A 13784-nucleotide genomic window follows, 5' to 3' on the forward strand; every position below is an offset into this window, starting at 1 on the left:
GTGAGCATTGCTCATGTCCACTGTGTTCATTAGAAACTGTTACCAATAATTATCATAACATCAGGAAGTTAGCAGCAGGCTGCACTTATTTAAAATACATTTGGTGCTAATATAAACTTCATGTATGGTCAGTTACTCTACTTGTTTCATTTGTTTAGAAATAAAAAAAATCGGGATCGTACCAGTAGGTTGTGCTTTTGTCCCTTTATATGCACAGTGATGTGTGTGTGTGTTGTAACTTGAATATGTTGCATAGCACCTGCAACAATATTTTGAGTATGCTCAGAGTAAAAAAAAGCCACAAAAGTTCTGCTTTGAAACAGCTCTGTAACTTTCTTTGTGCAGTTTCTGGTGGAGTCTCTTCATTCACGCCACATGTCGGGCCTGCGCAGCACACCTGACCAGAACAGTGAGTCAGCCAATCAGAAAGAGATGGCTCTGGACATCTTGGCTCAGATCGCTCATGCGTTTGACTTCCCAGACCTCCATCGCTTCCTCACTGTACGTAAATATTTGAATTCAGACGCAGCATCTTCATGAACATTGTCTGTAGCATTTTCCTCAATTCCCTGTTTACTCAGAAAACCCTCCAGGTGCTGCTGCCATACCTGGCAGCAAAGGCCAGCTCTACGGGCTCCGCCCTCATCCGAACACTAGCTAATGAGCTGAAGGCCAACAGGAGAGAGATTCTGATCAACAACTTTAAATACATCTTCAGTCATCTGGTCTGCTCCTGCACCAAGGATGAGCTGGAGAGAGCCTTCCACTACCTACAGGTAATAAGTAACTCATCTGACAGTAAATGTTTCTACTCACGGGTCTAAAGAAGTTTTTGTTTCTGTTCTTCAGAGTGAGACAGAAATTAAACTGGGCTCTTTACTCAGACAAGACTTCCAGGGTCTTCACAACGAACTGCTGCTGCGTCTGGGAGAACACTACCAACAGGTCAACACATACAGACAAAACCATTTTTATTCAAAAGTTAATCTTTTGCTTGTGTATTTTCTGTACAGAAATAATGTATTTCTACAATATATTAAAAAAATTGTTTTCTATTTTTTTATTTTAGGTGTTTAACGGTCTGGCAATTCTGGCTGCATTTGCCTCCAATGATGATCCGTACCAGGGTCCAAGAGACATCACTACACCAGAGTGCATGGTAAAGGAAGACCAAACTCTAGTTCATTCAGTTGTTATCGTACAAGATCACAAACACAAAAACACTCAATGTTTTCAATCATTTCATTGCACCAGTGGTTTCCAGTCTTCTTCTGCAGTGAGAAAAACCTTCAGTACATATTTGAGAAAAAAACATTATTATTTATGTTTTAGGCCGACTACCTTCAGCCAAAGCTGCTTGGAATTCTTGCCTTCTTCAACATGCAGCTGCTCAGCTCAAGCGCGGGAGAGAAGAATCGGAAGAAAATGGTGAGATAACTGCAGGTGGAGTTTACTGCATGATTGACACTGTGTTCCTGTGTGTGGCTGTTTCATCTTGTGAATGTGAAATGCCCTGTTGTCTCAGGCTCTGACCAGTGTGATGTCTCTGATGAGACTGATGGGATCCAAACACATCAGCTCTGTCAGAGTGAAGATGATGACGACGCTGCGTATAGGCCTCAAATACAGAGAGGACTACCCTCTGCTCTGCTGCCAGTCAGTAACACACATACATACTCTACACTACATACAGTATATATTCATTCTAATATTTAAGTGATTTACCACAACGGAGATAATTTTATTATTGTCGTATCTTCATTAGTCGTGTCGTATCCTGTCTTTGCGGTGTGTGTGTACAGGATGTGGGACTGTTTTGTCAGAAGTGTGGAGACGTCACACTTAGGTCCTCTACTCAGCCACGTCATTGTCGCCCTCCTCCCTTTGATCCCCCTGCAGCCCAAAGAAACTGCTGCTATCATCCGCTTCCTCATCATTGACAACAGGTGGGAATCTGAACACACGGGGGGCGGGAGGGGGAGATCAAGACCCTGGAGATAAAAACTAAACTGTGAATGTGCTATGTTTTTGACCTGTTTATTATAAAACCTTAAAATGTCTAAAGATAAACAGTTAGTTTGGATTTATTACAGGGAAGAAGTCAACGACTACCTCCATGAGATTTACTTCCTCCCTGATCACCCAGAGTTGAAGGACATCCATGGTGTTCTGCAGGATTACAAGAAGGTGGGAACATGTGCTATTAAAAAGTTAAATTAATGACATGCAATGAAATCAAACACAGATTTTTATGTTTAACAATTTTCCTTTGTGTGTGCATATATGTATAATGGTCTGTGTAGCTCACCGCCAAAAGCAATGACCTGGTGGCGGCGCTGCAGCTCTCCATGAGAGCTGTCCAACACGAGAACGTGGACGTCAGGATTCATGCACTGACCAGTCTCAGAGACATGATGCACAGCAACCAGGTACAACAGACTCACCTAGTGGTTTTCTGGTAAAAAAAAACCATTAGGTCAGGCCTTAGCCACCAGGGGGCGACTGCTAGTTAGAAAAAAGAGAAGTGACCTTGAAGAGTTAGTGTATTAACCCTACAGTTTATTACTTTTCACATACCTTACCACCTTATTCCATACTGTACATTTTATTTACCCTACAGTATTTGTCTGTGTGTACTACTGTAAATCTGTATACTTGTTATACTCCCTAAAGTTATCACTCTAAAACCTTTAATACAATATTATCAAGAATCTCTTACTAGTATTACAACTCTCACTCCTATTTACAACTTCCATCCCTATTTTGTCAGCTGTTTACCTACTTTAATAAAGCCACACTGTGAAGTAACATGTGACTGTGTTTGGACCAATAGGAGTGGGTCCTGCGTCAGGTTTGTGCGAGTGAGGCGGTGGAGCCCGTCATCTCCAGTTTGGTGTCCGTGCTGTTGAAGGGCTGCCAGGACTCCTCCCCAGAGGCCAGGCTGCTGTGTGGGGAGTGTCTGGGTGAGCTGGGCGCCGTGGACCCTGGACGTCTGGACCTGTCCCACACACTCACCCATGGTGACCACAACACATTTGTGGTGAGGAAAAACGAAATCCTTGGAGAAATAATTATATCAGTGTTAGGAACTAAATTGTTCATTCTAATTAATTACATTAATCATGATTAATCTTCATATACCAACTTTTCAGTTTTTTGTGACTAATACAAATTATAGTTGTAATGTGTGAATAGATTTTAATCTGATTAATTTCACAAATTAATTAACATGTTCGTTAGTTAACAGAGCCACAGTAAATGTTCTCTCCATCACAGAGTGGCGTTGATGATCCCAACTTTGCCTACGACCTGCTCACGGAACTCACCAGAACGTTCTTGGCTTATGCTGATAATGTCAGAGCACAGGACTCTGCTGCTTATGCAATTCAGGTAAACACACTGTACAGGGATGGATGGTTTTTATCCTTCTGTTCTTTTGCCCTGGTCTGTGTTTTTGCTGATGTCTTCGTGGTCTCCTCAGGAGCTGCTGTCCATCTTCGAGTGCCGTGAAGGACGGATCGACTCTTCAGGTCGTCGACTGTGGAGGAGGTTCCCGGAACAGATCCAGGAAATACTAGAACCTCACCTCAACAGCAGGTTGAGAACTTTCTTCCAACATGAACCTTCACTCCACAGATTGTTGTCTTTGCCATGTGTAGCATTTTTAATTAATTATGATAAAAACTTCAACGTAATGGTTTTCTTTTTTTTTTTTTTTTTTACTGTTTTTTTTAATGTTGACTTTTTATTTTTTATTTTAACCTGCAGATATAAAAGCAGCCAGAAGGAGGTGAACTGGTCCAAACTGAAGAAACCAGTTTACTTGAGCAACAGAGGCAGTAGGTTCTCTGATTGGTCAGCCACCTGGGCAGGCTATCTCATCAGTAAGGTTAGTTTAACTCCCTCTACACAAGGATATGCCCTTAAAGATAAAGAAAATACATCAAATACGTTTGCCCAACTTTAGGACATTTGAATGCCTATAATACATACATATATTAGAGTTCATTTAGAGTGATCATTTAAAACTGTAAACCTTTTTTAGCTAATTAATTGGAGACACTGCAGATGGACACCAGCTGTGTTTCAGAGTAAAAATACAGGATCTGTTTTCTCCCAGGTGAGACATGGTCTGGCTGGTAAGGTTTTCACTTGCTGCAGTTTCATCATCAAACACGACTACAAGGTCACCATCTACCTGCTGCCTCACATTCTGCTCTACATGCTGCTGGGCTGCACAGCTGAGGAGCAGCAGGACTGTAGGATGTGTCTGTTCTCTAACTCCTGGTCAACATTTACAAGTAAAAGAAAAAGAAAAGGTTTGTTACAACACCGTCAACATCCCTCAGGTGACGGAGGAGATGTTGACCGTACTGACAGAGGGCGACGGACAAGGAGGGGCTCGTGTCCAGGAGACGGCGTCCACACTGTCCCAGCTCAGCATTCAGACGGTGTTCAGCATGTTGTCTCACCTGAAACAGTGGAGTCGCCACATCCTCTGCTCTAAATCCAAACAAAACGGTAGGAGACTCGTACCTGTAAACAGACACCGTGTGAGATTTAAAGTTGTGTGTAGTATTTGTTTTGTTTAGACAATATGTCAGACTACACAGTCGACACAAGATGAACAGCATCGACTCATGAGGACAAAATTCAGGATTCAGTTTCTTAAAACAAATTATATCACGATAAGAATAATGATTGATCCACCCACTCAGCTTCACTTAAGGACCCTGTAGTAGTACGATCAATATCCTGAAATTGTCCCAGTGTGAACAAACAGACTGTGAGAAGTGAAGTTGTATCTTATGTTTATAAATTAAAAACCTGTACTATCTACTGATTGGTCAAACTACAGGCAACAACTGTGCCCTTCCAGAGAGCGGGGATTATCAGCGTGTGGTGGCCTTCCTGAAGGGAATTCCACAGGACGTTCTGGCCAAGGCTGCTCTACGGTCCAAAGCCTACACCCGTGCCCTCATGCACTTTGAAGCTTACATCCTGGAAAATAAAGAGAACATCCAGGACCATCTCACCTTCCTGCAGGTCAGTGGGAATTAAATACAACAGAAATACTATCTTTTAAAAGAAATATTTTTCACACAGATGTGGTTTTGCCCTTTCGGATCATACAGACTCTCTACGCTGCTATGCATGAGCCTGATGGAGTGAGAGGAGTCAACGCTCTGAGGAGGGAGGAGCCGTCACTGCGAGAACAGATTCTGGAGCACGAGAGCATCGGTCTGCTCCGAGACGCCACCGCCTGCTATGACCGTGCCATACAACTGGAGTCGGAGCAGGTTACAGAAATACACACATGCACACTGTACTTTATATGTACATTATATCTTAAACCGATGATTGTTGGATCAATATTTTAGCTTTAGCTTTGGCTTTGTTTGATTGTTGCTCTTCCTTTTGCGTCCAGATTGGTCACTACCATGGGGTGATGACCTCCATGCTCGGCCTGGGACAACTGTCCACAGTCATCACTCAGGTTAATGGAGTTCTGGCAAACAAGTGAGTGAGTCTGACTGTAATTATGAGGAGATGGACACTTACTTGTCCATTTCAGGGACAAACCTCAGTCTTTAAACTTAACTCGAGATCTACAACACAGAGTCTAACACACCCCTTTAAACTGTGAGGATCTGTTTTATCAGGGTTGTCAAATCTGTTAATATGTAAACATTGAGTTAACTCCCTTATTATGAGTTGAATAAATCCCACTTGTTCCCTATAAATTTATAATTTATCTTAAAACAATCTGCAAGTCAATAGATTCTAAATGTTACGTTCATTGTATCTGCATCAGCACAAAAAATTATGAACCATTTCCTACGACAGTGAAGGCATCACTGGCCGTTAAGCTCACCTGTGTGGACCAGTGAGGGGCTTGTTTTACTATTATGGCTGACCTGCAGCTTTAGAACCAATCTCTTAAATACCAGCTGAGATGTTAAACTGTAGCTAATGTTTACTGGACATCAAATAACGGAGGTCAACTCCTTCAGGTCGCAGTGGAAGTCAGAACTCAACTCCTACAGAGTGGAGGCTGCCTGGAAGCTGGGACAGTGGGATCTTCTGGAGGATTATTTGAGTTCAGGTGAGGCTAAAAAAAAGAAAGCCATGGAAAAGTGTCACTCAGAGCCCGGTGCAGCCACAGACTTTGTACAACTGTTTTGTCTCAGACCGTCAGTCCAGTACCTGGGGTGTTCGACTCGGTCAGCTGCTGCTGTCAGCTAAGAAACAGGACGGAAAGATGTTTTATGAGAAGCTGAAACTCGTGAGGAAGGAGCAGGTGGTTCCTCTGTCTGCTGCCAGCTACGAGTGTGGGACCTACCAGAGAGGATATGAGTATATTATCAGGTCAGAGGGATTTTAATATGGTCATAGATTAGAATTCTCTGAATGTATTCAGTGAAAACAGAAGCAAACATTTGTCTGTCTGTGTCTTCAGGCTCCACATGCTGAGTGAACTGGAGCACAGTTTCACTGATCTGCAAAAACAGAGGGAAACTTCAACTCCCAGACTCAGTCAGCTGCCTCCTCACTGGACCCATCGGCTGGAGATGACCCAGAATTCCTTTAGGGCCAAGGAGCCAATCCTGGCTCTCCGTCGTGCGCTGCTCAGTCTGGGATCTCAGTGAGGACAAAGCAGCAGTTGCACAAAAATCATGTCGTATCACTTCATCACTTTTTACTTTACATATATTTGCTCTGCAGGTCTGTGTGTAAGGAGCTGGTGGGTGAGTGTTGGCTACAGAGCGCCCGTGTCGCCAGAAAGGCAGGACACCATCAAACTGCCTTCAACGCTCTCCTAAACACAGAAAACACACATCTGGCCGAGCTGGTGACAGAGAAGGCCAAGTGGCTCTGGTCTAAGGTATAAAAACACTCTAAAGTACATGTTTATGTAGTAAAAGTCAATAGTATGTACAGTATTTGACTCAAACCTTGTGCATGGCTCTGTCATCAGGGTGACGTCCACCAGGCTCTGATCGTCCTGCAGAAAGGAGTGGCACAGTGTTTCCCTGACGACGTGTCACTGACAGACTCTCGAAGTCTGCAGACCAAAGGCAAAGCCATGCTGCTGGTGGGACGCTTCATGGAGGAGACGGCCAACTTTGAGTCCAACGCTGTCATGAAAACGTACAAGGTAACAGTGGCAGGAAACAGAAGAAGAAGAAGAAGAAGTCACATGGAAATTTTCATTGACCAGGACAAAACATTTACCTTCCTCAAGGCTAAAGTTAAATTATTACTGACATCCAGTAACAAAATCTGATGGAACTACAGATACAGCAAGTGTGTTTACAGTAACTACAGAGTGAGTTGTGTCCTTTAGGATGTGACCACTCTTCTCCCAGAGTGGGAGGATGGAAACTTCTACTTGGCCAAATACTACGACAAAGTGATGCCAATGGTGACTGAAAACAAGATGGAGAAACAGGGAAACCTGATCAGATACATTGTCATGTACTTTGGAAAGTAAGAGGATTTCTGTTTACACCTCTTTGGACTTTGGACTCTGTGGTTTGTTCATCAGTAACTTAAATGTTTTTTTTTCTTTCAGTGCCTTAAAATATGGAAACCAGTACATTTACCAGGCCATGCCTCGAATGTTGTCTCTCTGGTTGGATTTTGGAGCCAAAGTGTGTGAATGTGAAAAAGGTTGGTCTATATTTATATCTCTCTCTCTGTGATAACATATATTTGTATACATTTATAAATATATTTGCACAACTAATTTTGTCTAGTTTTTAAATGTAAATCTATATAAATCTATATTTATATATTTGTATTGAACATATTTGTCCCCACAGCCGGTCGAGTAGACAGACAGATGCGACAGGAACTGACTAAAATCAACGCTGTCGTCAGTGAACACTGTGAAAATCTGGCGCCGTATCAGTTCCTGACGGCTTTCTCTCAGCTCATCTCCAGAGTCTGTCACTCCAGTGACGATGTCTTTGCTGTTCTCATGGCAATCGTAGCCAAAGTCTTCTTGGCCTACCCTCAGCAGGCTATGTGGCTGATGACTGCTGTCTGCAAGGTCAGGATTGGTTGTTGGTTTTTTGTGATTTTTATTCCCACAGATTAGAGACATAATGCCACTAAAATGTCTTATGGGAACTGCTCCTGTTAACTTTACAGTACATTGTATTGATACTACCATGACAGTTTTGGAGCTGGGAGCTAAATTTAACTAGGCATTTAGTACAAACTCAAATATCAAAAAGCATCCAAAATATTTTTTCAAGATAATATTTTAAGGTTGACCAATTTATGGCTCAGATAAAAACACCAAAGTCACCAAAGATTTAGTAGAATTCTTTTGTAAATAAATAATTGTATCTAAAACCTTGTTTTTTAATTTGTCCCCCAGTCCTCCTACCCCATGCGTATGAACCGCTGTAATCAGATTCTTAAGAAGGCCATCAGTCTGAAACAGTCTCTGGAGAAATTCATTGGAGATGCAACCAGACTGACTGACAAGCTGCTGGAGCTCTGCAACAAACCGGTGAGCACTACTTAAAGAAATACATTTGTGTGTTTTTGTGTTTTGTTTTGTGTCTGGGTCACAAAACACAATAGTTAAACATGTAAATATGTGTGAAGCCACAGCGTCTGACTGTATCCTGCAGGTGGACGGGAACAGCGCCACCCTCAGCATGGCTGTTCACTTCAAACAGCTGAAACGTTTGGTGGAAGAGTCGACTTTCAGCCAAATTCTGATCCCGCTTCAGTCGGTGCTCATCCCTACGCTGCCCTCTACAGAAGGGGCAAACACACAGCACGACGCCTTTCCTGGACACTGGGCTTATTTGGACGGATTTGAAGACAGTGTAAGTTTTCTGTAGATACACAGGTCTTACTGAAATGTTTTCAGATTTTGCGTCTTGTCAACCAGCCTTCATACCTCTGCACAGGTGGAGATCCTGGCCTCCTTACAAAAACCTAAAAAAATCAGTCTGAAGGGCTCGGACGGACGGAGCTACACCATGATGTGCAAACCCAAGGATGACCTGAGGAAGGACTGCAGACTGATGGAGTTCAACTGCCTCATCAACAAGGTGTGTGTCTAGAAGTCAAAAAGTTCTAAGACAAATTGGAAATCATCTTATCTTAATGAAATATCAAAAAGTATTTTCTTTACATTCCTTATTTTTAAATACGAACTTTTTAAACTGAAATAAAACTGTTCAAATAAAACAGAACACAGTTCAAAACCTCACAGAGATATAATGATGAGATACGACACCTTTAGAAATTAATTTTAATGTCTTGGAACTTAGACTAGGAATAGACTCATATGTAAGATGGAGGACACAAAATACCAGTTATTGTATTTTTACATTTTTTATTAATTTGATAATTAAAGATTACATTATGAAGAAGGGTCAAACATGTATTACATAAATATTTGTATATTTGATACCACAACTGTCAAATCTCTTCTGTTTAGCTCTGTGTACTTCTTCGTGTTTGTGTTAGTGCCTTCGTAAAGACGCAGAGTCGAGGCGGAGAGAGCTACACATTCGAACCTACGCTGTCATTCCCCTCAACGAGGAGTGTGGCATCATCGAGTGGGTCAACAACACTGCTGGACTTCGACACATTCTCATAAAGCTGTACAAAGAAAGAGGTGAAGACCAAATTAATGAACCGTCATCATTAAGATGAGCTCATTTCAAAAGGTCGAAGACCAAATTAATGAACCGTCATCATTGAGATGAGCTCATTTCAAAAGATGAGATGTATTTCTTTTTTTCTTTTTTTTTTTTTAGGCATCTACTTGTCAGGCAAAGAGCTCCGGAAACTCATCTTACCAAAACAGGCTCCTTTCGAGGAGAAGTTCCGAATCCACAAGGACATTCTCTGTGCTAGACACCCACCTGTATTCTACGAGTGGTTCCTCAGGACCTTTCCTGACCCCACATCATGGTACAACCCACTGAGGAACTGTCACAGTTACTACAGCAAACATTTTAAAAAAGGTTTGCTGTAGTTTCTGAACAAAAACAAACATGTAACTCCTCACAGGTACAGCAGTCGTTCTGCCTACTGTCGCTCCACTGCTGTGATGTCCATGGTGGGCTACATCCTGGGTCTGGGAGATAGACATGGAGAAAATATCCTCTTTGACTCCTTCACTGGGGATTGCGTTCACGTCGACTTCAACTGCCTCTTTAACAAGGTTTGGTTTGGTTGCTTAAAGGGTTAATCACTGAGCGTTGAGCTCAGATTTGTTGAATAAGTTTGACAGAAAACACACGAATGACATGCGAGTTTTGCATATGCTTCTTCTTTTCCTCACCACTAGGGGGAGACATTTGATGTACCTGAGGTTGTTCCTTTCCGTCTGACTCAAAACATGGTCCATGCCATGGGTCCTATGGGAACTGAAGGTTTATTCAGACAGGCCTGTGAGGTCACACTGAGACTAATGAGAGACCAGAGGGAGCCGCTTACAAGGTCAGAGGAATACAGTAAAAAATCCTCAGGGAGCTTAGACCTTCAACAAGGCTGCTCAGTTTGTCAAAACCAGATTAAAAAAAACAAAACAACTCTTTCTTAGGGCAAAATTAACATATCTTCTAAAAATGGTAACATTTATTCCTCATCTCACAGAGACACCCAAAAACCTGATCTTCCTCCTGTTGCATAACTTTTGGACTCTTAACGTCATATTAAAAATTCAAGTTTTCCTTAATTAGCTCTGATCTTCCTCCTGTTGCATAACTTTTACACTCTTAACGTCATTCAAGTTTTCCTTAATTAACATTGTTTTTCTCTTGTGAAATTGTCATGAATTTAGAATATTACTTCTTCACATCACACGTAGCTGTTTTACATTCCTTTAAGTGTGCTGAAGACCTTCCTTCATGACCCCCTGGTGGAGTGGAGCAAAAAAGCCAAAGGACTTGTGAAAACTCAGGCCAACGAGACTGGAGAGATTGTCAATGAGAAGGTTTGTCTATTTTTTTATGTTGTTTTTTTTTTTATTATTATTTATTTCTATTTCTCTCAGTAGTATCACCTAAATGTAATTATCATTTTGTTTTCAATGAAAATGTCCTTTTCTTCTCTACCTTTAACAGGCCAAAACCCACGTGTGTGACATTGAGCAGCGTCTGCAGGGCGTCATAAAGAGCAGGAACAAAGTGATGGGTCTTCCTCTGTCAATAGAGGGACATGTCCACTACCTCATACAGGAGGCTACAGATGACAAGCTGCTGTGTCAGATGTACCTGGGATGGGCACCTTACCTATAATATATTTAAAGACAAGTCTAGAGTATAAGGGATGTTGTGTTCATGTTGCAAAAGAAACATTAAATGTTTTCATGAAGAAATATATCTGTATAATATTTCCTTGTTCTCCCGTTCAGTTGTAATTTAAATTTATATATGGTGAATTTCTGTACAGGGTCTTGTTATAAAGGAATTTTTCCTAACGTATTGGTGTCTGTGTCTTGTAATGTCTTAACCATTTATGGATTCACTATAGCAGCCTCTCAGATTGATTGCTTTAATCCTCTCCTCTCTGTGTTGCTCTCCTGCTGGTGCTCCATGGTCCAATCCTCTCATGTACTGCACACAAGAACCAATTAGAGCAGAGCGTTAAGAGGCTGAAGACATCTGCCAAGAATAACACTACACAGTCAAAGACGGCAGTTTTTACTACTCTGTGTTGCTCAGTCATGAGTTTAGACACTCAAAGAGTTACTGTATTTACAATCATTGCTTTTCTGCTTTTGATCAATGCCTGGTTTTTGCTGCACATGGCTTTTGGGTAGAGGACATGGATACTGTCCCAAAGATCTTTTCTGACTCTGTCTTGGGTCACCTGTTTTCTTCACCTCATGCCAGTATTATGGATCTTCACAAGAAGGCAAGCAAATGGCATTATTCCAGCCGTTTTTGTTTTTAGTAAATTACGAACTTTAAGCCATTTGTGTCTATTGTTATTTAATTGATAGTATTGTGGACTATAGTTATTTTTTTAAATCTTTAATTAATATATCATTGCTCTCACTTGGCTTTTTCCAATCTAATTTAGTTCAGCCAAAGCTGCGGAATAGCTAGCTTTTAGAAATAGTTTTTGCAAGTGTATGGTCTTAGATTTCTGTAATTATCTTAGCATTTCTTTTCTTACTAATGGTTATAATTGTTCCTTTAGGTTTATATTCTTCACCTATTTTTGCTATGCTTTTTATTAGAATGTTTTTATTTTATGGTTTACTGTTTTTCCAGGATACATTTTTGATATATGTTTATATATGTTTCTATGGGCAACATATATACATTTTGTTGGCCATTTTCTGTTACCTTTTCACTATTTCTAGATTACCCGGCAAACTTTTTGCTACTAACGTTCAAAAATGAATTTATTAACATTTATTGTATTTATTTAAGTTCAGGGTTACTTTGCCTTTAATCAGTATTTATTACAAAAAACAGATACCTAAGTTTTTTTTATGTAAATATCAGTATTTATTACAAAAAACAGATACGTAATTTTTTTTTATGTAAATTAATATAGTTGGGGTTTATATATAGTACTTTTAAAACGTTTCTACGACCGGAAGTTTGTGCACTCACTTCCGGTGATGAAGATGCCGAGAACTCGGTCAGAAAATGTTATACAAGGTCGTTTTATGCATATACGTCATATTTATCGTTATTTAGTGAAATTAATGTACGCTTGTTTCAGTTTAGATCTTTTCGTGTGTTTGGCTGACAGACTAAAGCTGTTAGTCTGTGGTAAAATGTCAATCTTGACTCCAAATGTCTGGCGGATAAACAGTTAACCACATAAACGAGCAGGTGTCGGCGCTGGTGTCGTCAGCTTTGAAGTTGACTAATCTTGACAGGTTGAGGTCATGGTCTGTTCGGTGGACAGTCGGTGCTGTTTGGTCGCTGCGGTTGTCGTAGCCGTGTCTAAGCTCCATCTGTAGCTCGGTGCTGACGGACAGACCGCGTAGTCAGCTTCAGAAACGCCCGGGTAACAGCGCGACCTTGGGGATGGATCTGACGAGGATAGCGGTGGATGCTGGACAGTTCATCAACCGAGCCATTCAGGTAGACCAAACTCAAATATGGTTAGTGTTGCTAAATTATAATATATAGTCAAAGTTATAAATGTTGGTTTGCCATTTCACTTCAGTACACGGGAGAGAGTTTAGGTCAGGCGGAGAAGACTGAGCTGGACCCGACTGTGGAGGAGCTGCTGACCAGAGCAGAGACCACGAAGACCTGCACTGACAAGATCATCAGCCAGACCGAGGTGTTACTTCAGCCCAACCCTGGTGAGTGAGTGATGAGGACTGACCTTTAACTTGTAGACTGATTACTTACTTAAAAGCAAAGAAGACTTCTCTTCTGTTTCCTTTATGTAAAGTAGTGCAGTTTCACTATTATGATTTATGAAATATCCCCTCACAATCAGTTACTCACCAGATTTCACAAAACTGACTTTCCCATATTTGTACAAAATACATTTCATAAATTATGAAACCTACATTCTCGCTTTTTTTTAAAAAAATGCTTACAATTATTTTCCAGCAACATAAAAAAAATGCTTACAATTATTTTCCTGCAACGCAGAAAAAAAATGCACTATTTTTTCCTTACAATTCCTTTATTGTTTTTTTTTTTAGGTTTTAACAGAAGTTCTGCATTCTGTCATTAGAAACACTGGTGATTACCAGCTGAGTTTTCACTGTTGGACAATATTTCCATAAAACATTAGCTTTATGAAAGAATTAAAAAGAGAGA

General features: G+C 40.9%; 2 protein-coding genes across 3 annotated transcripts in view; both read left to right on the plus strand.

Moving 5' to 3' along the window:
• The window catches only part of atr (ATR checkpoint kinase), a 17363-nt gene extending 5902 nt beyond the window's left edge, over positions 1-11461 (plus strand). For both annotated transcript variants that reach the window (XM_008310468.3, XM_017037714.2), the window contains 35 exons: positions 346-501; positions 582-776; positions 850-945; positions 1070-1159; positions 1333-1428; positions 1526-1656; positions 1803-1946; positions 2094-2187; positions 2304-2429; positions 2834-3040; positions 3277-3390; positions 3482-3597; positions 3769-3889; positions 4121-4256; positions 4348-4521; positions 4859-5046; positions 5136-5300; positions 5429-5520; positions 6015-6106; positions 6192-6369; positions 6461-6646; positions 6727-6886; positions 6980-7159; positions 7349-7491; positions 7577-7674; positions 7827-8056; positions 8390-8524; positions 8649-8849; positions 8934-9077; positions 9499-9649; positions 9792-9948; positions 10048-10201; positions 10328-10479; positions 10870-10975; positions 11106-11461. In XM_008310468.3, coding sequence (XP_008308690.1) covers positions 346-501; positions 582-776; positions 850-945; positions 1070-1159; positions 1333-1428; positions 1526-1656; positions 1803-1946; positions 2094-2187; positions 2304-2429; positions 2834-3040; positions 3277-3390; positions 3482-3597; positions 3769-3889; positions 4121-4256; positions 4348-4521; positions 4859-5046; positions 5136-5300; positions 5429-5520; positions 6015-6106; positions 6192-6369; positions 6461-6646; positions 6727-6886; positions 6980-7159; positions 7349-7491; positions 7577-7674; positions 7827-8056; positions 8390-8524; positions 8649-8849; positions 8934-9077; positions 9499-9649; positions 9792-9948; positions 10048-10201; positions 10328-10479; positions 10870-10975; positions 11106-11279 — 5082 coding nt within the window. In that variant the 3' untranslated portion in view covers positions 11280-11461. The remainder of the gene's footprint in view (positions 1-345; positions 502-581; positions 777-849; positions 946-1069; positions 1160-1332; positions 1429-1525; positions 1657-1802; positions 1947-2093; positions 2188-2303; positions 2430-2833; positions 3041-3276; positions 3391-3481; positions 3598-3768; positions 3890-4120; positions 4257-4347; positions 4522-4858; positions 5047-5135; positions 5301-5428; positions 5521-6014; positions 6107-6191; positions 6370-6460; positions 6647-6726; positions 6887-6979; positions 7160-7348; positions 7492-7576; positions 7675-7826; positions 8057-8389; positions 8525-8648; positions 8850-8933; positions 9078-9498; positions 9650-9791; positions 9949-10047; positions 10202-10327; positions 10480-10869; positions 10976-11105) is intronic.
• Positions 11462-12589: 1128 nt separating this feature from the next.
• LOC103379043 (endophilin-B1-like) overlaps positions 12590-13784 on the plus strand; it is a 7265-nt gene continuing 6070 nt past the window's right edge. The window contains exons 1-2 of the mRNA XM_008310458.3: positions 12590-13088; positions 13174-13315. Coding sequence (XP_008308680.1) covers positions 13032-13088; positions 13174-13315 — 199 coding nt within the window. The 5' untranslated portion in view covers positions 12590-13031. The remainder of the gene's footprint in view (positions 13089-13173; positions 13316-13784) is intronic.

This window comes from Cynoglossus semilaevis, chromosome 1 (assembly GCF_000523025.1).
Source record: "Cynoglossus semilaevis isolate Cse_v1.0 chromosome 1, Cse_v1.0, whole genome shotgun sequence".
Classification (NCBI taxonomy): Eukaryota; Metazoa; Chordata; class Actinopteri; order Pleuronectiformes; family Cynoglossidae; genus Cynoglossus; species Cynoglossus semilaevis.